General features: G+C 40.7%; 1 protein-coding gene across 7 annotated transcripts in view; it reads left to right on the top strand.

The window, feature by feature from the left end:
• LOC106071711 (Kv channel-interacting protein 4-like) overlaps nt 1-25207 on the top strand; it is a 323919-nt gene that overhangs the window by 59847 nt on the left and 238865 nt on the right. Inside the window, exon 1 of one of the 7 annotated variants that reach the window (XM_056018398.1) lies at nt 2011-2226. The exons of the other annotated variants lie outside the window; for them this stretch is intronic. Within the exon in view, the coding sequence (XP_055874373.1) occupies nt 2058-2226 (169 nt within the window). The 5' untranslated portion in view covers nt 2011-2057. Of the gene's footprint in view, nt 1-2010; nt 2227-25207 lie in introns of those variants that run through there. 7 annotated transcript variants of the gene reach the window in all.

The raw sequence follows: 25207 nt of genomic DNA, 5'->3' as shown, positions 1-25207 counted from the left end.
TTGCACGTGGCCTTAGAACGAGTCAGTTGGAGTTCACTCCCGAAGGCCGCGGGATACACATTTGAGACCAAAAGAAAATCCGCTGCCGGAGACAAACGCAGACGCGAAAAGAAAAACTAAATCAACCACCTGCGAACAGTGGTTATGCTTGCCCTGGATGTGACAAAATATGTAGGTCATAGCTGGGCCTGCACAGCCATGGGAAAAACTGCATTCCTCACTAATCTTCGGACTCGAAGACAAGCCTTATAATAACATTTAAACTTAATACACTTTCAAATAAAGTTCTTATGTGAACAACTCAATATAGCCTAACTGTTATTACAATATTCACATATTTAACTTGTGATAGAGATGTAATATTAATGAATTATACTGATATTTAAACAAAATCTAGGTCATCACTACTCTTTCATGTCTCAAGATTGTTTGCCGTTTCACATTTGCATTACGCTAATTTCATCATCCTTAATGCATAAACACCAATCAATCGCTTAACCTCTTCTTATCGCCACCAGACAACACACACACACACACTCTCTGACACCCCTTTTTGTCAGGAAGTTGCGTCTCCCCATCCCCCAATTCAAGGTACTAACCATCCCCACCCACGGGAGAGGACCCAAAGTTTGAGAAACGCTGCATTAAAAATACTGATGATCAATGCAAAACATAATAATAGTAAAAATATTCAGGGGCGTAGATAAGAATTTTTCATCATATGGGGGCCCGGGAGGGGCTGGACCTCTTTGGGGGCCCCTGCATTTTGCGTAATATTGAATATTTGTTGTAAAAAACACTAATTTGGGGCCCCCCTCAAGTGGGGGCCAGGGGGGGGGGTACATTTCTCACCCTCCTCCCCCGCCCTTGCTACGCCACTGATAATATTCCAATATGGAATACTTCACAATTTTTGTAAAAATAAATCACTTAATAGAAGATAATTAAAATTTATTTTAAACTAGAACACAAATCCTATTTATATCTACACTCTCTAATCAGCAAAAAATATTCTACTCTCAACTAACAGTCATCTCAAATAAAAGTGACAATATTTTAATGTTGACTTTCTACTTACTAGGAACTTGAATCTAGATCTAGATCTAATTAGAGGGCGCCTATTCGACTCAAACCCAATATTGCAAACAGCCCGCGAAAATTCAAGGTTAGGGGAGAGTCGGCACGTACGGAAAAACCCATGGGAATCAAAGCGAGCCTCTTTTTTTTTTTCAAAATACCCCCCCTCCCAAGTTTTCAAAGTATAATGGAATCATTAGAATTTAAATAAAATATTGAATTAATTTTTATTTTAAACCCAAAACATAAAAAAAGGGATGTAAAAATTGCAAAATTAGTTCGGTTAAGAAAAGGAGGGTTCGTTCGGTTCGGTTCGTACCAAGCAGTTTCAAAGTTCGGGTTCGGTTCGGTCATAAGTGAGGTTCGAGTTCGGTTCGTTCGGTTCGGGTTCGGTTCGTTTCCCATCTCTAATCAAAATGAATCAACTGCGCGTTGAAATATTCAAGATTCAGGCTATTTTCCACTAACCACTAGAAAACACACACACACTTCAGTTTTGTCATGTGAATACGTCTGACGCAATACAAATAAAATAAAATTTGAAAGTTCTTTGACCTGTTGGAATACATGGAAATGTTTGTTATATTGATGTTATTACACATTGGCACCTTCAATATAACCATATCGAAGTGTATGTGTGTGTGTGTGAGTGCACTCCCCTGGTTTATCCCGTGTCTATTAGCTCTATTTGTTCTTTTTATGTCCCTTGTCTGCTTCGGTTAATAATGACATGAATATATAACAATAATTAGAAAATGTTGGCAATTTCTATGTAGCAACAATATTATAGTGATGTCTTTGATATGACAAACACTAAATGTGTATACCCATAATGTAAGGCTGAGTCAAGTATTAGACACTTCGCACCCGTGCGCTGACAGTTATACCAGAGTCTGTGTTGAGACTGTTCCCTCTTTAAGCAGGAAAGAGTGTTTGATTTCTCAGTTGGTAAGCTAAGCCAGTGAGACGGCATTTCGGACATGAGTGCTTTCGCGGCCTCCTACATTGCGGCCAATGACCACGACGATGACCGGCACCAGCATCACCACCAGGTGCTGGACGAGGGCAAGATGACCTGGTGGCAGAAGTTACAGTATAGATATAACTGTTGCCTCATCGACTGGCTGGTTCTATGCTTCTGCAAGCAAGGTAGGTGTTGTGTCTTTGTGTGTAGTGTTATGACATGATTAGGAATTAGTTATTTGTTTCGGGAATAGGGTAAAGTTTTAATTAGCGACAAGTGACGTGACAGATCTTTAAAAAAGAAGAACGCTCTAAGTGACGCTAAAAGGAAGACGCTTCTTGTAAAGTAGTAGACTTGAGTACGACATAACTGACATCGGACGATTCCCTTCTTGAGTATTAAACATATTTGTAGAACAACATATCAGCGTCGACTACCTATTTGATTGTTTCGGCCTTTCGCCGGTGTTACTGAAGTAGTTGAGTTCAGCGTTACTTCCAGTCAGATCTACACTAGACAGATTGCCAAGAATCAACACCGCGCGGAGGCCTTAACAGTAGGTCTTGTGTCTGTGTGTGTAGGTCTTGTGTCTGTGTGTGTTTTAGGAATGAAGAAGATATGAAACATGGTCGTCTAAGATGTAAGAAATAAAGAACCGAATCTCCTGGTTCGAATATACGACCTGATACTCAGAAAAAAAAGATATAGATCTAGGGACATTTCTTATACCATATGTTACAATAAATCCGTAGGAGCCCTCTTTTATAACAAAGCTTATATCAACTCTGTCTTTTTGTGTGCCTGTCTTGGTGTCTAACAAGGGAAAGAAATTATACTTGATTGATATACAAGATGTTCGATCGATTCTTGTTTATGTCAGGTTGTTTTTGCTTAGCGAAATTTCATGCTTTTAGATTTCTCAATACGCTATGATCCTTTCACGTGTCTGGATCTATTGACAATGAAGATGGATGTGAAAAGGAGAAACAACACTGACAGATGTGACCTTAATTTAATATCATCTTCCTTATAGATCGGAAGGTCTGAAAAGGAGAACTATCTAGGCGAATTTAACAATGATCGTTTTTTAATTGCATTTATATTTTGAAAAAAAGTTGAACGACCTGAATTCGAATTCGAGAGCTCAAGCCTACATACTAACCACTGTGACGGGGTAATGCTAATGAAAATAGAAGGTTTTATAGTTATCTATTTGTTATTTTCAAACTTTAAAGCTTTCGCTCTACAGAGAATAAAGGGGATTAATTCAACTTGTCACATCAGCCAATCACAATTTCTTCCCCTTGTTCGACACTAAACAAAATAGCTAATGACCAATAATTAATTAACTAATTGGTTAATTTAAAAAAAAATATTCTTGTGTTGTCAGGTAATAGAAATAATTGTGCAAAATTTCAGCTTAATCCGAGATTGGATGTGGGAGAAATAACTTGTAAAACCTTTTTACCAGACAGACAGACTGAGGTGATATAAGCTTTGTACGAATATTTCTAATGACATACGATCATAGTTGTTGGTCAAGATCTTGCACAAATTTAATTACATAACTGGTTGTAACTAATTGATACAATGACACTTAATATAAGCTTTGGATTATTTTAAATTAATTTTTTTTTTCTATTTTTCTTGTTAATGCCATGTAATAATTTGTGTGTTCATTTGGCACGGAGGCATCAAATTATAAATAATGTAAACAAAAGAGCAGATCACTGCAGATTAATTCTATTATGAAATTCTCCAACTAGACCAGCGGTTCTCAACCTTTTAAGCTCGGCGACCCATTTTTAGACTTCCCGACTCGGCCGCGACGCCCCACCTCCCCACACACACAGCGAAAGAAGAATAGACAAAAACAATTCATATTTTCGATGGTCTTAGGCGACCCCTGGCAAATCGTCAATCGACCCCCAAAGGGGTCGCGACCCACAGGCTGAGAACCTCTGAACAAGACTTTGATTACGTTCCTTGCTCACCTGCACGTACCCACTTAGACCAGTGTTTCCCAAATTGTGTTACGCTTGAGTAGGTGTCCCACGAACTACAGGAATTATTAACTATAAGGCCAACGTAGTGGGGTAGCTAAGGTGGGGTGATGGGGAACGGGGGGAGAATTTGAAAATCCCTCGGGGCCCCCACTTGAGGAGGTCCCCTAGATGAGTGTTCGAATTTTTTTTAACATATATTAATGTTTTTTGTTTGGTGTAATGCACAAATTGTAAGACAAATTTCCATACGGACAATAAAGATTATTATTATTATGTTAGAAATGAACGAGTAGTCATACTCTGGCGCTGCCAGGGTCGAGTTTCGCTAAAGAGAAACAAAATTCATCGTAGTCCCTTTAACAGTTTCCACTGAGGAATTTTCTGGTGATGTGGCAGGTCTGCAGCAGTACCGCCCTCTGACAGGCAACGAAGATGTTCCTAGGAATGTTAAGGGCCTTGAAGGTGTCTGTAAGGTCAGTTGTTATTATCCCCTCGGTTGATATAACAATGGGGTATATTGTTATTTTGGACAATTTCCATAGACGCTTAATCTCCAAGCCTAGGTTCCCATATTTTCTTTGTTTTTCTATCTCAGTTTTTCTCAAATTATGAGACATTGGTATTATTATTATTATTATTAAATACTACGTTATTATTTCATGATGTCGAATGAAAAAATGCATGAGTCCTTAAAGAGGTCAAGCCCCCCGGGCCCCAAAATGATGGCGAATCCCTAGCTACGCCACCACGTGAGTTAACCTCTCTCAAAAAAAAAAATAAATAGTGTTCCAGTAGATGCTCAGAATGTTCGAAGTGTTCTGTGAAGGAAAATGTTTGGGAACCACTGGCTTAGAGAAGATTCAGTCTGTTGAATCGTTGCAGCACTGTTAGGGAGATGAGAAGGAAGGAAAGCGATTTGTTTTTGATGGTATAGAAAGATGAAACCTCGAGCTGGTATGTCGTAATTCGTGTTCATCTCACGGGTTTGATAGTTGAGACGAGAGACGAATCAGAGACGCAAGAGACGCGAGAGAGAAGAGACGTGACAGAGTAGAGACGTGACAGAGTATAGAGAGAGGTGACAGAGAAGAGACGTGACAGAGAAGAGACGTGACAGAGTAGGGACGTGACAGAGTAGAGACGTGACAGAGTATAGAGAGACGTGACAGAGAAGAGACGTGACAGAGAAGAGGCGTGACAGAGTAGAGACGTGACAGAGTAGAGACGTGACAGAGTAGAGACATGACAGAGTAGAGACGTGACAGAGTAGGGACGTGACAGAGTAGAGACGTGACAGAGTATAGAGAGACGTGACAGAGAAGAGACGCGACAGAGTAGATACGTGACAGAGAAGAGACGTGACAGAGTAGAGACGTGTGACAGAGAAGAGACGCGACAGAGTAGAGACGTGACAGAGTAGAGACGTCACAGAGTAGAGACGTCACAGAGTAGAGAAGTCACAGAGTAGAGACGTCACAGAGTAGAGACGTCACAGAGTAGAGACGTGTATTTGTAGTGAGCTACATTTTGTTTGAAAATCACTACATTTTGTTACTACTAGGTCTAGATCTCACCTGAGCTGTGTATACTGTTCATAAAAGCTATATTGAGTTTTCGATCACAAAAGAAGTTTGTTCAAGTTTTTAAAAGTTTTACAGTAGGCCTACAAAAATGTAACACGCATACATCGGATTAGTTATACAAGGTGTTTCGAGATACAAACCAACTACAAGGCACCATACATGATCTGTCGACCATCGACCTACATTCCTGTCTTTTGCCTTAAGAAGAATCTGTTCCAATGAAAGGCCTGTCCACTCTGTGATGAAGTCTTCCCAGTGGCGTAGCTATTCGAAAATCCCCCCGGGCTCCCACTTGAGGGGGCTCCAAATTAGTGTTTTTTTACATTAAATATTAAATATTACGCGAAATGCAAGGGCCCCCAAAGAGGTCAAGCCCCCCCCCCCCGGGCCCTCAAAAGATGAAAAATTCCTAGCTACGCTCCTGAGTCTTCCTATCCCTTTGTCTTCCTCTTCGTCTTGTACTTACAGATAACTTAATGTTGATTGACTTTAATGTGAGGCTGTGAATTGATCCACATCGACTCTCTCAAGGTTGATGCTATACCGACTGTTGCCTTAAACACTAAATATGTAAAAGCAAAATCTTATTACTCTATAGTACCTAGATTACCTGTAGACTTAAGTGAATAGTATTACTCTATAGCACCTAGATAACATATAGACTTTAGTGAACAGTACTACTCTATAGCACCTATATTATCTGTGGACTTGAGTGAAGAGTATTACCTTATAGTATCTTGATTACCTGTAGATTTTAGTGAACAGTACTACTCTATAGCACCTAGATTATCTGTGGACACCTTGATTACCTGTAAAATTTAGTGAACAGTACTACTCTATAGCAACTAGATTACATAGAGACTTTAGTGAACAATACTACTCTATAGCACCTATATTATCTGTGGACTTAAGTAAAGAGTATTACTCTATAGCACCTTGATTACCTGTAGACTTTAGTGAAGAATATTACCTTATAGTACCTTGATTACCTGTAGACTATACTGAATAGTATTACTCTCTAGCACCTAGATTACATAGAGACTTAAGTGAGCAGTACTATTCTCTAACACCTAGATTATCTGTAGACTTTTGTTGACTAAAGTTATAGACTTGAAAAGGATAAAGATGTTAATAGTGAGTTAGTGGTTCCCGTGGCCTTTTTTTTTTTTCGTCGCCTGACATTTTACTAGGGCGTCTTACCCGCAGGTAGCAACTGGTGCGTCATGTCCGCATTGGAAAAGGTTTGTATGTTTGTTTAGTTGGCGCCCAGCCTCCGCCCCATCCCAGGTCCTACTTTTTGTCCGCGATGAGCTGGCGTTAGGGGTACGTCTAGTGGGCGCTCACCTCCAAACACACAAACACGGAGGGAAGTATAGACTACACATCAGATACTTCTCTTTTTCTTAGCGCTTCCTCTCTTCCACGGCCCCCAGGGGGGAGCCAACTGTCTCCCAGGGCGTCAGATAACCCGTTAATCAGAGACGATGATGAGCTCTCGAAAACAGAGACACAAGATCGGTCGAACAACTTTTCACCAGAGAATCTCACATTTATCAGGGGCCAAAACTCACTTCTGTTTTTTCTTTACCTTTTGTGTGTGTGTGTGTCTGTGTATAGAACATGCAATGCCTGATTTAAGTATATAGAGGCCCCGGGGTAGAATTTTTGTGGACGCCCCTACACTTTTTCGAAAGCTTTAATAAAAATCCACTTTTTGAAACTTATTAATAATGTTTGTTTGTTTGTTTTACATGTTATGGATGTTCCTTAAGAGTTGAAGATAGTTTACTTCCTAGTCCAAACCTCCCGCAGGACGACGGGGGATGGGACCGGGCAGGGTTCAGGGGCGTAACTAGGGATTTGGTGGCCCGGGGGGGATTGACCTCTTTGGGGGCCCCTTGCATTTTGACATTCGACATATGACATGAGATAATGTACGCAAAAATAAATAAGCCCCAAATCAAATTGGTTCAGTATATCAGTAAACTTAACAAAAAGTAATCATCAAGACTCTTGCGTCATTGTGCTCCTGAGATACTTTTTGATGAGCTTGAGCTTTGAGAATGATCTCTCACATGACGTAATGGAAGTGGCCTGAGTTAGCAGTATTCGGAGGAGGTTGCAAAGTTTGAGCACACGTAATTACCATATGAAGCCTGTTTCCTCAATATGTCTATTGGTGATTGTATTACTGGTTTGTTTACGAAAAGTGCTCGTGCATCAATGACATCATTGAAAAAGCGATTTTCCATTTATTTCATCATACAAACAGGAAAAGTAGCACAGTTTGTCACAAGCGTGTCTTCATCTAACAGGTGTCTTGGTTCAAGAAGAAACCCAAAGGTATCCATTTTCTTTCCAGCCTTTGGAATCTGCCCTTCATCTCCATATGAAATCTGTCCAGCACTTCTGTCGCAACACGTTTGAATTGCAGTTCTATTGACAGACCTACATTGGAACTCAACTTCCCATCAAGTTTTTTCTTTCTTCTGGTTGTTTTGATTACAGGGAATCCATAGTATTCACTACCTTCTTTTGCTTTTTCGATGGATTGGGTTTTTGTCAGTTTCTCATCATTTTTCAGAAAGCATGAAAGGGTACTAATTTCTTTAGCAGCTTCCCGTATATGCAGTCCAGACTTTTGTAGTTTCTTCCGAACTATATTAATTGGGCGCAGGAGCTTTTGTCAGAAATCAAGATAGGCAAAAAATTCTTAATTTTCCACTGCATGAAGAAAATTCTGTGCTAATATTATATGGTATTACGTCATTGTTGGTTGTTTATGTTTTGTGCGAAAACAAAAGGATTCAGAGCATACAAAAGTGGGAAAGATCCATATCTCGTTATGCTCGAGTATAGAAATAGTCCGATAAGTGGACTGCCGTATTCACCATCACAACTGCTGACGAGTAGAAGACTCAGGGAATCATTCCAACTGATCACAAAATATTGAAACCATCAGTAGCTGAAAATGCAGAGATATTACTCAACGAACGACAGATGAAAAGCAAAGTGAAATACGATGCAAAAGCAAGACTACCTAAAGATTATTCTGTAGGAGAGTTCGTCTAGGTCAAACGTGGCAAAAAGCAGTTGTCCTAAAAAAACATTCAGCACCCAGATCTTACATCATACAGACAAACGATGGTAAAACATACAGAAGAAATCAACGCTTTTTGAATAAGAGTTTCGATGAAGACATCTCTGGGTACTATGATACCGATGAAGACAATGAACTGCAAACTGTTGGAATAAACGAAACAGACAGTTATAGACCAACGTCTAGAGAACTTGTTGTGCCAGTCAAGACAACCAGAAATGGACGAATTGTTAAAGTTCCTAGTAGACAGGGCCGGCCTTAGGCCACTGCAGCCTATGCGGTCGCAGTGGGCGCCGCGCTTTCATAGGCCCTGCGCTAATTCCAAGTGTACATTATTAAATTAAACCATTATAACGTATATAAAATAACAGGGTTTTCGCGACCTCCTGATTTTCCAGGGCCTCCAGGAAATCTCTTGAAAAGGCAAAATATACGATAAAGTCCTGAACTTTTTTTGAATTTATTCAAATCTCCTGAAGAAGAGACGAAATTGACATTTTGGGGTGCCAATAAATAAAAAGTGGCATTGCGAGCTTTCATTTGATAAAAATTTATTGCAAAGACGAAAGTAGGCCTATTTTCTAATTCAAAAAAGATAATTTTGACATTATGCTTATCCCTACCCAGACTAGGCCCCGCGAGATCCGTTTCGCATAGGGCCCCGCAAATGCTAGGGCCGGCCTTGCTAGTAGATATCACTCTTAAGAACTTTAAAAGGAAGGGTATGATAATAACTTCAAAAGGAAGGATGTGTTAATATTATATGATATTACGTCATTATTTTTTTATGTTTTGTGCGAAAGCAAAAGGATTAGATGTAAATAAAAAGAGAGTTTCCATTGGATTGAGGAAAGATGAATAAAGGGGTAACAACTAGAGTGTGAAGTTTAATTCTGAAATTATAGGCGCCAAACCCGAATAATGGACAATTTTAGCATTATTAAGAATAACTTTTAGATCTGTTATACTCGATTCTGTAAATTTTACTTCAAGGTTAATTAGTGTAGCCATATAATTCTCGCCATTTAGATCTATTATTAGTAAAAGTAACAAGATACCTGGAATTCGCTGTATATCATGCAGTTTTATTCGTGGCAACAAAGTTTAAAATGTAAGACTAATTTTAAAAAATAATTTGATCTCTCTGGGAAAAAATATTTTTTAAATGTCAACAAAGTCAACGTACCGATAGACCTTGATCTAGGTTTAGTCTTTGTGATAAATTTAATCCATAAATGTTGAAAAAAAAAGACACCCGTTGACACTATTTGTCAATCAAATATATTAATTTATGTATTTACAAATAAATTTCGGACACCCATTTGGGGGCCCCCCATAGGTGGGGGCCCGGGGGGATTTTAATCCCCCCCCCCTTTAGTTACGCCACTGGCAGGGTTTGAACCCTCGACCGTCGATAAATCCGAACGACAGTCCAGCGCACAAACCGCACGACCAGGCAGCCAATACTGATGAACAAAGATTGCATATTATCTTATAGATACAAGAAGGAAATACAGTACTAGCAAAGTTTACCTAATTTTACTGCTTAAAAAGGTTGCAATGATTTAATATGCAATCATTGTGCACCAGACTTAGTGAAGAGTAAGACCATGTGTGGCCCACTGCCGTAGACCTGAGACCGCATTTCTAAATTACGACCACACTACAAGTGGACAAGCGTGGGGTGCTGGGTTCGAATTTCATTGAAGACTGGGATTTTTAGGGCGCCTCTGAGTCCACCCAGCTCTAATGAGCACCTGATTTTGGTTGTGCTGACCACATGACACCCTACTCGTTAACCGTTGGCCAAAGAAACAGATGAGCTTACTTTACTGTCAGATTGTAAATAGAGTATATTTATATTTTTCACATAGCTTTGGATCTCACTGTCGATGGTTCTCAGTTTTCTGACTGGACGTCGGTCCGGATATTATCTACTAATTGATACACACTATCGCCTTTGATTCTAATTTTTCTTTTGCGCGTGCGGATTCTTTAAATCATGTATGAGTGTGTACATGCTTTCTAATACGTGTGCTTTTGTGCACAGTTTTGGTGTGTGTGTGTGTGTGTGTTTTCAGTATAGCTGTACCAAGATCACGACAGGTAGAAAAAAAAACAGGCGAAGGAACGAAAGAAAAAGGATAAGAAAGAATACCAGGGGCTATCCAGGGGCTATCCAGGGGCTATCCAGAGTTATCCAATAAACGTAACCTTCGCAATGACTTATCCACAACGGCTAAACGCTGACTAAGGTGAAACATCCATCGCAATTCCATATATATGGCCTCAATATTTCACCCAGGAAGACGACGGGTCAATGTTTTCGCTACTGTATTATTAATCAAGTCTTAGACCGACATCTGTGACTTGGGTGTTAGAAAGTCCTTGTACCTGTCAGGAGAAAGGTGCTTCATGTGCGCTGGGAATAGCATTGTTGAGTAGAATAGAATTTTTTTTTTTTAGGGAAACCTAGATCTCTGATGCGTAAAAGAAAACTAATTTAAAAACAACCCCACCTGTTCTATGTATCTGATGAGATTTTATTTAAAGGGAGATATCTCAACCTTTATTACTATACGGTCATTATAATTATGGGTTCTTTTAACATTCATGTTAATTCTGACCCTCTCGCAAATGGGTCAAAGTTTCGATCATAGCATTTAGTCACATGGCCCAAAATATTTAAAAAAACTAACGTTAGCAGTGCTAGGTTTGAGCAAGTGAAGGCCGTGTGCATGACTCATGACCTATACGAGGACCTTACCTTCTTCTGAAACTCTAAAAGTTTTAATAAAACTTGTCGACCGGCGGCGTAGCATACGTCGCTATTTTACAGGGCCTGCCATAGGCCACTGCAACCTATGCGACCGTATTGGGCCCCGCGCCTTCATAGAACCCGCACTTTCACAGGACCCGCGCTAATTCTAGGTGTATAAATTATTAAATTAAACCATGTTATAACTTAAACAGATTTCCCGCGCCCTCCTGTCGATTTACCAGGAGCTCTTGGATATCTCCCGAAATTACAAAATATACGAAAACGTCATTCAAATATACGGAAATATATAGACAAAAATTGTCATTTTGGTGTGTCATTTAATATGGAAAACGCTAATCCCACGCGCGGAATTATGCATCAGCCGTAATTGTGTAATCTGGTGAAAGAAGCTTCTCGCGCCTCAAACTAATGAAGAATTACTTCAGGTCAGCAATTCTGAAAGATAGATTGAAACATTTGGTAATTCTTGCTATTGATCGTGATCTATGTAGGAAACAGAATTATTATGATATACTGTATGACTTCGCTAGATGCAAGGCTCGTAAAGTAATTCTGTACGTAGAAAAGAATGAATAAAATGCATAGACAAATTTATTTTCTAATACAAACTCTTAAATTTCACTTATTATCCGCTTCCTACCTAAACTTGGCCCCGCGAAATCCGTTTCGTATAGAGCCCCTCAATGGTTAAGTCCGGCCCTGCTATTTACATATATATATATATATATATATATATTGTTACGACTTTGGAGTAGGCTAAAGATAGTTAACTCACCGATTGTCAGGTCGCCGATATTCTTCTCGTTGCAGAAGCACAATCTACTACGAACAGTCAATAATCCGAATAATCGAAACAATTGCACAGTCCTCCTAATCAAAATGTACATACAACTATTCACAAAACCGATTTAAGAAAAGAAACAATCCTCCGTTGAGAAATCCACGATCATAACTCTAGTTCCTTTTTCCTCAACACACTCGCTCAGGTCCGTTTCGCCTCCAAAACATAAACAACAATTCAAAAAGATCTCACGTGGGGAAAAATGGTCAGTCGGGGGGGGGGGGACAAGTTTACAACACTGCCCCCTCCCTAGGTCTGTGCGTCCCGAACAGACTCTCCATCATCTCCACAATAACGGTTCAACCGATCTAGGTGCACTACTTTGCATTTGGTTCGAGGGCCCTTCTGGATCCGGTACACAACGTCGTTGATCCTTTTCACAATCCGATATGGGCCTTCCCAGTCTTTCTGTAATTTCGGCGATCTTCCCTTCTTTCTCTTGGGGTTGTATAGCCAGACAAGATCATGTTCTTCAAACCCCGCAGAGTTGGCCCTTCTGTCGTATCTGGTTTTCATAAGGTCGCTACTGTCTTTTATCCTACTCCTTGCAACTGCATGAACCTCTTCTAGTCTCCTTCGAAGTCCTGTTACATATTCGCTTGCCGTTGTTGGTTGGTCTCCTGGCTGTCCAAATAAGAGGTCTGCTGGCATCCTAAGTTCTCGACCAAACAATAATTTGGCTGGTGTGTAACCTGTAGTTGCATGAACTGCTCCTCTATAAGACAGAAGGAATAGGGGAATGTAGTCATCCCAATCATTTTGCTGTTCTGCTGACATTTTAGCCAGATGCTGTACCAGCGTACGATTGAAGCGTTCTACCATCCCATCTGATTGAGGGCGTAGTGGTGTGGTTCGCGTCTTCTCGATATTCAGGATTTTACAAATCTCCTGAAACAGATTAGATTCAAAGTTGCGTCCTTGATCTGAATGTAATTCCATTGGGACACCAAAACGACTAATCCAATGTCCTACCAAAATATCGACTATTGTTGTGGTTTCCTGGTTGGGCATCGCGAAAGCTTCTGGCCATTTACTAAAATAGTCCATTATCACGAGAATGTATTTGTTCCCTTTGTTAGTCTCAGGAAAAGGTCCAGCTACGTCCAGTGCGATTCTCTCGAATGGGACACCTACGTTGTACTGTTGCAAGGGTCCTCTAGTTCGACGTTGCGGGCCTTTAGTTGCCGCACACCGGTCACATTTCCTGCACCAATCTTCTACGTCTTCCTTGTAACGACACCAATAAAACCTTTGCCTGACTTTTTCTAACGTTTTGTTAACGCCTAAGTGACCACCTGTGGAGCCGTTGTGCATTTCATGTAGCACTTCTGGAATTCTAATCTTTGGTAAAACTAGTTGTACTCGTGTCGAGGTCCCATTGGTGGATTCCCAAATCCGTTTTAGGACGTCGTTGTCTATCACCAGAGAGTCCCATTGCGCCCAGTAAGCCTTGGTAATCTCTCCCGTACTAGAAATTTGATGCCAATCAGGGCGTTGTCCAACTTCCTTCCATTGCAAAATTGGGGCAATATCTTTGTCATCCTTTTGTTCTCTGCTTATCGTCTCCTCAGACCAAGACGCTGATGCACTTAGCTCCAACCGCCTACAATCCAGGGCACTTGTTTTCCCTTCTACTTTTGTGCAATGCTTGCACTCCTGCTTACAAGGTCGTCGTGATAAAGCGTCAGCATTCGAATGGGCTTGTCCCTTCCTGTGTTGTGTTTCGAAATCATAAGTCTGTAACCTTTCTAACCATCTAGCTACTTGTCCTTCCGGATTCTTGAAGGAAAGTAGCCATTGGAGGGCCGCATGGTCTGTTCTCAACTTAAATCTTTGTCCATACAGATACTTGTGAAAATGTTTAATGGAGTCCACTACAGCTAGCAGCTCACGTCTAGTCACACAATAATTTCGTTCAGCTTTTGACAAACTTCTGCTAAAGTAGGCTACCACTCTCTCGCTACCGTCCACTTCCTGTGATAAAACAGCACCGATCCCTGTATTGCTAGCATCCGTGTCAAGTTGAAACACATTACCTGGTAGGGGATAAGACAACATGGGCGATGAGATGAGAGCCTCTTTCAATTTCTCAAAAGCTTCTTGACAATCTGGCGTCCATTGAAATTGCGTCTTCCTCTCAGTCAATTGGTGAAGGGCTCTAGCGATACTGGAAAAACTGGGTACAAAGCGTCTGTAATAGCTGCAAAGATCCAAGAAGCTTCTGAGCTCATGAAGATTAGTAGGTGTAGGCCAGTGCTTGACGACTTCCGTTTTTTCTGGGTCTGTGCTTACCCCGTCTTTGGATACAATATGGCCCAGATATTTAACTTCCCTCTGAAAGAATGAGCACTTCTTCAGATTTAGTTTCATTCCCGCACTTCGAATACGCTGCATCACTTCCCTCAAGTTATGTATGTGTTCATCAAATGTCTTTCCGAAGACTATAATGTCATCTAGGTAGACCAGGCAAGCATTCCAATTTAAGCCCCGCAAAACTTGTTCCATCAGTCTCTCAAAAGTTGCCGGTGCATTGCAGAGCCCGAAAGGCATAACCGTAAACTGCCATAGTCCGTTTCCCGTGGAGAAAGCTGTTTTCTGTTTGTCATCAGGATGTAAACCTACTTGCCAGTAGCCGCTTTTGAGATCTAGGGTTGAAAATATATGAGCTCCAGAAAGAGTGTCTAATGTGTCATCGATACGCGGCAGTGGATAGCTGTCTTTTTGTGTGACGTTATTTAAAGCCCTGTAGTCAACGCAAAAACGCAGAGAGCCATCTTTTTTCTGAACCAGAACAACAGGCGAGCACCATGGGCTGTTAGACGGCTCTATAATTCCTTGTTCCTTCATTTGTTCCAACATGTGAGCGGCCTCTTGTTGCTTTGCTAATGGTAGTCGCCGTGGTGTTTGCCGGATTGGTCTAGTGTTACCTGTATCTATCCTATGGGTTACCATATTAGTCCGGCCACTTTCATTTTCACTGTCTTGCATGATGTCTTTAAACTCTAGCAACAGTTGTTTAGCTTTATTGTACTCTTCCTCTGACAGATTCTCGCCCACATCTCCAAGCATTAGATCAACTCGAGAGTCACATAACGATGCACTAGCTACAGGGGCCACCGCACCACACGTTGCAATAAGCTCCACTGGGCAACAGGTGGCGATAACATTATTCTTTTGTAGGTTGCAAGCTTGATTGTCAACGTTCATAACGCGAACAGGTACTCTCCTGTCTTCTCTGTTAACAACCAATATTCTCCCAACAGGCAACCTTCTGTATGCTTCCTTTGACTGCTCTATGAGGCTTGTGATAGACATGGGATCGTTGCCTTCTATTGTTCCCCATATGATGGCTTCAGACTGTGGGGGTATGATGGTGTCTTCTGTTACTAAGACCCTCTTAATCTGTTCTTCTTCCATGTTGTCCCCCAGCAAGGGAATTTCTAGATTCCCATATTGTACTGTGCCACCCCCAATGTTCAACGTGAATCCAAATAATTGCATAAAGTCTAGTCCCAGAATACACTCATCCATTATATGGGCGACCAAGAATTCGTGACTAAAACGTTGGTTAGCTATCTCAAAATTTACAAAGGTTTGTCCTAAAATCGGTAACAGTTCACCACTAGCTGTTTTTAGTGAATAGCCACTTGTTTCATGAATCACATGGTTTTCTACGAGACTAGGGTGAATTATTGATCTTGATGCGCCAGTATCTAAGAGAAATCTGCAGAAACGAACTCCTACTTTCCCTTGTACACTCAGACTTCTATTTTTACCTAACACAGCCACTGGGATGATAAGTCTAGGGCTTCCTGTAAATCTCGCTGCCTGTCTCCGCCCCACGAGACCGGCAGAATCTAGTTTTCCTGGTTCTGAGATTGGGCGGTGGCTGCTTGCTGGTTACCCAATCCATCTCTTCCTCTCAGACGGCCTGCATTTCTTCGAGTACAATTCCTTTGAATATGGCCAGGAGCATCGCAATTCCAGCAGCGAAAGACCGACCTGTTCTGCCTGGGCATCTGCTGTGCCCGCCGGTCCTCTATAGTGTCCACCACCTGTCTGATAATATGCGTGAGGTCCTCCTCCTGCACATGGAGCCCCCGACTGAGATAGGTCGTTTTCGCTGTGCCTTTAGCTGCCTCAAAAGATAAGGCGTATATCAAAGCATCGCTCGCCTCTCGTTTCCCACTCAATCGGATAGCCTTCTTCAACTCGGGGTCATGAACACCATCGATAAACGCGTCCGTTACGAGAACGTCTAAGATCTCTTGGGTCAGGGTCGGATAAGCCAAGCGTGCCAGTCGTTCGATGTCTGCCATCAGCTCTTGTAGTGTCTCTCCTGGTTTTTGCTGCCGAGTCTTCAATTGAACCCTATAAACCTCCTTCATGTGTTCATCTCCAAATCGCAATTCCATAGTTCTAACAAGTGCCTCATAATCTTGCTGGTCGCTTACTATCTGGAGCAATTCAGTGGCCTTTCCTCGTAACGCAAGCATTAATCCAGTGGCTTTTTCTTCGTTTGTTCTCCAATTGTTCACTTTTGCAGCCGCCTCAAATTGTCTTTTATAAACTGTCCACGAAACCGTACCATCAAAGAAGGGTGGCTTGACTTTTCCAGTTGCCTCGCTTGACCCTAAATTTACTTTTGTGCCTTTAACCTTGCCCAGCTCAACTCTGACTGCCTGGACCTCGTCGCTAAGGACTTGAATCTTTTGCTCCATCTGCACTGTGAGCTCCGACTTCACTGCAGCGATTTCATCCCTTAGCTTACTTCTGAATTCCTCCATATCTGATTTCTGGCTAGTCGCAATTGTTTGCATTGACACTAGAAGCTCTTTTTTCATTTCACTCAATATTCCGCCGAGATCAGTCTTCACTTCGAACTCGTGAGTGTCCGGGTCGAACCCATCTTCTTTCAAGGCCTCTCTCAGACGGCTAACAAGGGCTTCTTTGTTTCCTGACGCTACGATGTCTCGCCTCTTTAGCTCCTTTCGGATTTCATTAATCTGGAGCTCGTGAAGGCGTTTAGAAGTAGACATTGTAACTAGAGTGGGCGGGGTCCCACTTGTGACACCAGTTGTTACGACTTTGGAGTAGGCTAAAGATAGTTAACTCACCGATTGTCAGGTCGCCGATATTCTTCTCGTTGCAGAAGCACAATCTACTACGAACAGTCAATAATCCAAATAATCGAAACAATTGCACAGTCCTCCTAATCAAAATGTACATACAACTATTCACAAAACCGATTTAAGAAAAGAAACAATCCTCCGTTGAGAAATCCACGATCATAACTCTAGTTCCTTTTTCCTCAACACACTCGCTCAGGTCCGTTTCGCCTCCAAAACATAAACAACAATTCAAAAAGATCTCACGTGGGGAAAAATGGTCAGTCGGGGGGGGGACAAGTTTACAACAATATATATACATATTAGATTACTTAATCTGTTTCCATGATTTCTTGGTCACAATGGTTTAGTCCGGCGCTGTTATTTAGTGTTTGTAAAATGTTTGCTTGTAAAATGTTTTACAATGTTTCGAATGTTCCTTCAGAGTTGAAGATAGTTTACTTCTTAGTCCAAACCTTCCGCAGGACAAGGGGATGTGAGCGGGCAGGGTTTGACAGTCCAGCGCGCAGCCATCCGTAGCTAGCTGTGAAAACTTCTTCTCACCCCCCCCCTCTTGTTTTTTTTTTTTGGGTGACTCCGCAGAAATAAGAGTGATCTTTCCTTTACTTCTTGCTTCTCGTCCAAACTCTAGAGGGAAGAAGAGAATTATATATATAGCTATTATCATGTAAAAATGCTATGCAGTATCTTTGTATGTAGCAATATCAAACCTTGGTTAGGTCAGTAATAGAATATGCATCCTCTGTTTGGTACCCTTCTATTTAAGAAAACATTAAGAAACTGGAACAGACACAAAATAGAGCCGAGAGAGACGAATATTCACATTTAACTAGAGTAACACCTTTAGTAAAATCACTAAATTTAGAAAGCCTTCAGGACAGAAGACTCAAAAGTAAAGTGGCAATTATACATAAAACACTGAACAATAATATTCAAATACAAAATAAAATTTAATAAAATACTCGCAAAGACGCTAAAATAAAGTCAGATGTGCTGTCTCTTATGCAAATTCCCCAGTGCTATTAGGGAATGAAATGGGTTGCCTGAATCAGCCAGGGAAACCAACGGTTTAACATGATTTAATTCGTTGATTAACATGCATGACGCAATCATCATTTTTTCTTTGAAGTAACATCAGCATTTTAAAAGATAAGACAAGATAAGATATTGCTTAGTTCCCCCTTTGCGTGGGGGCCCCGCAAAAAATAATTCCAGGAACATTTTCCAATTATTTTGAAGAAAGAGCAAAGCATAACATTTGCCTCATTTTGAACACAAGGTGCCCCAAATCTAAAAAAAGGCCTAGGGCCCTATCAAGTCTGTACTTCTTTAGAGAAGCTGAATAAAAAAAACAAATGAATTTGAATAAGAAAAATACATTAACTGGCTCAGTGGCAATATGTATGACTCCTTTACAGTACAAGCTGCTCGTTGTTCATCTAAACAAGCAAATTGACTTTGTAATTGTATACACTTAAATTGTTTTATTTAGATGGTAAATTCATGCATTCATTTTAGAGGGCCATTCCACCAATATGCTTACACATGAACATAAAAGAGGCTTACACATCAATATAGAAGAGACATCAACATACGATGCTTACACACCTATACGGATCGTGCACTTCAATGGAGAACATGCTTACATGTGAAGAAACCTTTAGTATTCTATATGACAGGACTGTGAACAGAATAGAACATAATAGAATATCAATGTTGAACATGGCTTTGAGTATTATTTCACAACTTTAATGTTTCTTAACGCGATATTGAGTTAGGTAATGGTGAGAATTTTCGGCAGAATTTTAGGGTAATTCTGAATGACAGCATGGGGCAGCCACCTGTGTTACTCTAATGTTATTGTTTACGTTCCCCAGTAACCCCAATGTTGATTCTTTAAAAATATAAATAATAAACCTAACTCACTTCAAAGCAATGCTATTTTCTTCCTAATCATGAAGTGGTGTCAATTGAAGAAGTTTCTATTTAGTTGTTAAACTTTTGTCTGTTTTCGATTTTCTACTTATTATTTTCCTTTCTGTTTAAAAAAAAAAACATTTAATGAGTTGTATCTTTTTGTTTTCATCTTCCTTTTTCTATGTCTAAAGATGTTTCTTTTTTTCTCTTTCCCTCTCTTTCTTTCTTTCTTTCCTACCTTTCTTTTTGTTTTTCATTTCAGAGTTGTTATTTTTAGACGACAAAATGTGCCCCTCACATAGCACCCAATCCAAAAGGGTGCAACAAAACCACCTAAAAGCTCAAAACTCAAGAAAACATTAAGAAACTGGAACAGACACAAAATAGAGCAGTGCGATTCATAACAAACGAATATTCACATTTGACTAGAGTAACACCTTTAGTAAAATCACTAAATTTAGAAAGCATTCAGGACAGAAGGCTCAAAAGTAAAGTACTTAAAACACTGAACCATAATCTTCAAATACAAAAACAAAATTTAACAAAATACTCAGAAAGACACCAAGATATAGGCTCATTCCTTGTTCCATATGCTAGGACAAATTTGTACAAATGCTTTTTCTTCCCTAGTGCTATTAGAGCATAAAATGTTTTGTTTGTTTGTAAAATGTTTTACATGTTTCGGATGTTTCTTCAGAGTTGAAGATAATTTACTTCCTAGACCAAACCTCCCGCAGGACGACGGGGGATGGGAGCGGGCAGGGTTTGAACCCTCGACCGTCGATAAATCCGAACGACAGTCCATCGCGCAAACCACACGACCAGGCTGCCATCATAGCATGGAATGGGTTGCCTGAGCTAGATAGGAAGACCAGTGACTTGGAAGAATTTAGATCATTGGTTAATATGCATGACTAAATGCATGACGCGTAGGACGTAATCATCTTCTTTTTTGAAGTAAGGTCTGTATCATATAAGATAAGATAAAAAAAAAAAGTACTCGTGTACAAAAGTGTAACGCTGAATGTAGAAAGAAAGGCGCCGAAATCTCTTGTCCCACAGAACCATCTCGCCTCAACTCTGAACTATACAAGCTCTTAATAAGATTACATGCCACGTGACATGACCAACAGATCGTAAAACAAAATCTCTCAACAGCTGGCTCGTTGCGCAATCAAAAAGTGAAACAAAATTCATTACGACATGCATTATTCACCACAATTTAAAGGGAAATGACATATAATTAATATTTCTCTAACACAGTAACGGAACCTGTTGTCTGTAACGAACTAATGCCTCTAGCTTGTACGCAACGCTCTCGGCTTATAACTTCAATGCAAGTTTGTTTATAACTGATACTGTTAATAACATTAGAACTGTACTTACTGTTACAGTAACCTGTAATTGTCATAATGCCTTGATCAACAAAGGTATCTCTATTAGGCTGCTGATTAGACTAACTAAGGACTGGTTTCTTGTACACTATTCTACGCTTATTCCCGTTAACTATAAGAGTTAGGCTTTGACTACAGGGTAGAGTTTCTAGTAGGAAAGATTTTTACTACTCTGGGTATTGTAGACTTGAGATTACATGTTAAATAAAAGATTGTTCTTTAGTTCTGAGTTCATGCAAGACATCTTTTGTGATCCTGAGTGAAATCCTTCTTCTTTAAAGACCATGTGATTTATAGGGCAGTTGCCGTAAAGATGATGTTTGTTTGGCTGATAGTTAATGAGTGTGCCATGTGGCCATTAAAACAATCAACCGCATTTACTTTCCCTATTCAATATCTGGGCGGACTCAGGGGTGTCGTGAAAATCTGGAAATTCAAAGTCCCTGCAATCACCTAGTTTCGAACCATAGACCCCCTCGGTTGAGAAGCCCAGGAGCTGGCAACCCTAAGGCAGTTTGCAGCTCTAAGTGCTACACCCTGGCAGAACCTGCGACGCCGCTGACCCCCAGACTGTATCGGCACTGCCGTTCCTTTGGATACAACAGCTGCGTTGTGAGGGGGCATTGAGATGATCCATAGACGCTTCGCGACTGAAGGAGGTCATAAAATATGGGATGTGTGGTTGAGAGATCAAAACCGCTTAGCCACCAAAGAAAGGGCCACTAGTTCGAATCCGCGACTGAAGGAGGTCATAAAATATGGGATGTGTGGTTGAGAGATCAAAACCGCTTAGCCACCAAAGAAAGGGCCACTAGTTCGAATCCCGATTCGAGTTGTGTCTGGTGAGAGGCTAAGGGCAGCACGGGTACCCCCCTCCGCCACCTGGTCCACTAAAGAGATAGCTATAAGCTATAAGCACGAAAGACACGCGCTACATGAAAATATTGAAAAAGAAATTGATATTGTCTTCTGATCGATTCTTTGTCCTGCCTCTCATCTTTCTCCTGATACTGTTCATTGTAAGATCTCTATGATGTCGCGACATAGTAGTATCACATGATCGTTTCATGATTATGTTTACTGAGTTCTCAATTAGAGGCACAGCTTCCTGTTAGCTGCCTGAGGTCGAAATCCTATTCCGTAAAATTGTTGTAAAATGTTAAACGTGTTTCGGATGTTCCTTCCAAGTTGAAGATAATCTACTTCCTAGTCCAAGCCTCTCGCAGGACGATCCGGGATGGCAGGTTAGGGTATGAACCCAGGACAATCGAGACAAGAGTCCTGCGCGTAAGCCGCAGACCAGGCAGCCATCCGAAGGCGAGAAGACTATCTTTTTTTGGCGACCTCAACCGAGAATGTCGTAAAAGAGGTGACCTCTCTCGTAACACTTTAAAGACCCACATCATCGCCAGTTTGGACGTATTGGGAAACACGTGACATTAAACAGCTTTCGAAAGAGAAAAAACAAAACTTTTGAGAAAAAAAAACGTTTTAATCAACCCAAGCCAGACAGTTATTATCGTTGAAGGTGGCAAAATAATTGGGTCACAGCTGGGTCTCTGCGTATCCAATGAAATGACTGCACTCTTACTTAATCTTAGTACTCGCAGATAAACCGTATATTTTTAGGAAGATGAAGTGAACAAATCTGATGACTCCCAGAATTAACTCATTAGGTCTTGTCGATATGAGCCCCCCCCCTCCCCTCGTGCTTGACATCATGATTGTTTGTGTGCTTTGTTGCTAGGTTAAAAAGTACACACTGTCTGTGAGTCGATGTACCTCTTCTGTGACTTTCGGTGCGTGGCGCTCAATGTAATTGGCCACATTAACACGAGCGTGGGGCGCTAGCATAAGCAGTGCAGTTTGGAATCTCTAGCACTTGCATCAGTGGCGTCACTACGGTGGTGCGGAGGTGCGATCCGCACCGGTTGACACCGACCCTAGTAATGCCACTTACTTGCATTATGTAGTAACCAGGAACTCATAAACACTGACTTGTGATTCCCAGGCAAATTATGGATGTTAATGTTGGGGAATTAGGCCTAGTTTAAAACTTGTAGCGAATTAGGCAAAGACCAAAGTTTAATAGAGCTTTAGGCCTAGTTTAAGACTTGTAGCAAATTAGGCAAAGACCAAAGTTTCATAGAGCTTTAGGCCTAGTTAAAAACTTGTTGCAAATTAGGCAAAGACCAAAGTTTAATAGAGCTTTAGGCACAGTTTAAAATTTGTTAAGCATTGGGCGTAGTCTAAATTTCGAAAGGGGGCATTACATCCAGTCAGTGCCGTTAATAAAGTTTAATTACCCAGTACGGCAGATCCTCTTGATTTCTCTCCCCCCCCCCCATTTAAAAGACGCTATCTATTATTTTTAATCTTCTCCATGTCTTCATTATTAAAGAATTGCTGTCATCTCTCGCAGCTAGAAGTGTAGAAAAAAAAAAAGGACTCTTTCTTGGTGAGCTGAAAGGTGGTCGGCGTGAAAGAAAACGCTTTTAAGACCAGCTTACGTCGCCAGCTTGCTTTAAGTGACACCTCAAGAGAGCACCTGGCAGCAGGCGGCTTTCGAACGAGACAGCTGGAGGTTTATTACCAAGACCGCGGAATACACATTTGAGACGAATAGGAAATCTATAGCCGAGGACGAATAGGAAATATAAACTGACAAATGTCAGACAACGGTTAGATCTACGATGGATGTAACCAAATATGTAGGTCTCACAGTGGCGTAGCTAGGGATTTGGGGGCCTGGGGCATGACCTTTTTAGAGGCTCCTGAATTTTGTCATTTGACATCATGACATGAGAAAATGTACCTAGTAAATATATATATATATATATATATTCTAAATTCAAATTGGTACAGTATACAAGTAAAATAAAAAAAAATAATCATTAAGACTCTTTTTATGAATAATACCGTTGTTTATTGGCGAAATAATGTCAATTGATATCGCCTCGTGATTCCTACGCAGCACAGGCATCTATAACATCAACTAGATAAATGCTCTCAAGTATTTTTTTTTTACTCCACGTAAATAGTAAGACTGCATGGCAATGGCGGAATATTTAATATTTAATGTAAAAAAATTGAATCTTCATTTGGGGACCCCCTAAAGTGGGATCCTGGGGGGGGGAAGTTCGAATTTGGACCCCTCACCCCACCCTAGCTACACCACTGAGGTCACAGCTAGTGTGTTACAAAGCAGGCGTTTAAAAGTGCGTTGCCTACTAAGATCTAGTAAATTTGATTCATGCTGGTCAACAGTTTACATTAAGTTCAAGGTTATCGTATAGTAGGTCAGCATTCTATCAGAATAACACAATTTCAATTTACATTTAAAGCACAGTAGTTAGTATTTGTTTATGAAGGTAAAATGTCTTGGTTTTACTGACTAGCTCAGGAAATAGGAACTTAATACAAACTGGAAGCAATGTTTCATGCCCTTCACAGCTTAATGCCCCTTACGGTCCGCACCACCCACACCTGGGGCATTACGGTTTGCTGAAAATCGCTGCTAAACTTATTAGAATGTTTAAACATACTTAATAGTACGATGGGGCGTCATTCTGATCATTTCCATTGATTGATTACCTACTAAGGAAGAAACTAGAGCTTTTGTGGAGCCATCTTGTCACAGATGAAAGGTCTGGTGTGTGTGTGAGAGAGAGAGAGAGAGAGAGAGAGAAACAGACAGAGAGAGAGAGAGAGAGAGAGAGAGAGAGAGAGCGAGAGTTTTTGAGAGAAATAGAGAGGGTGTAGTCGATATTGAAAAGTTAGTTAGTGTGTGTGTGTGTGTGAGAGAGAGAGAGAGAGAGAGAGAGAGAGAGAGCTAGCTTTTGAGAGAAATAGAGAGGGTGAAGTCGATATTGAAAAGTTAGTAAGTGTGTGTGTGTGTATGAGAGAGAGAGAGAGAGAGAGAGAGAATGGTGAAAAAGCTATATGAACTATCTACCTGCAGCCTATAAACATTACATTTCTACCTGTACTCAGGTACATTCGTCTGTCTCTCCTCCCTACCCCCGCCCTCCGTGCAGAGAGAGAAAAACTTCTCATAAGAGAGTCAGTTACCATTGGACGACCACTAATAAGCAAACAAGAGGGTTAGGGTTACGAATACGATTTTTTTTTTTTCTTTCCTGTTATCATGATCACTCTTCCGCCCATTCGAATGGTTACACTAGACTTTATTAAAATGATCTTAAAGGTGGAACAATAAAGGGAGGTAAACTGATTGGTTCGCGTTTTTTTTGAGGATTAACATGGTTATCTCCCGTACACCTCACTGCTCATTCCTTGTTTATGGCTAAGATACATCTGCACGCGAATTGGATTACAAAATGGATAGGATAGAGACTCACAAAGGCGGACACACAGAAGAAACATTCAAACGAGTAAAACAAGATCACACAGA

This window comes from Biomphalaria glabrata, chromosome 1 (genome assembly GCF_947242115.1).
Source record: "Biomphalaria glabrata chromosome 1, xgBioGlab47.1, whole genome shotgun sequence".
Classification (NCBI taxonomy): domain Eukaryota; kingdom Metazoa; phylum Mollusca; class Gastropoda; family Planorbidae; genus Biomphalaria; species Biomphalaria glabrata.
Note: the sequence above shows the minus strand (reverse complement) of the source record. Positions and strands in the feature narration are given on the sequence as shown.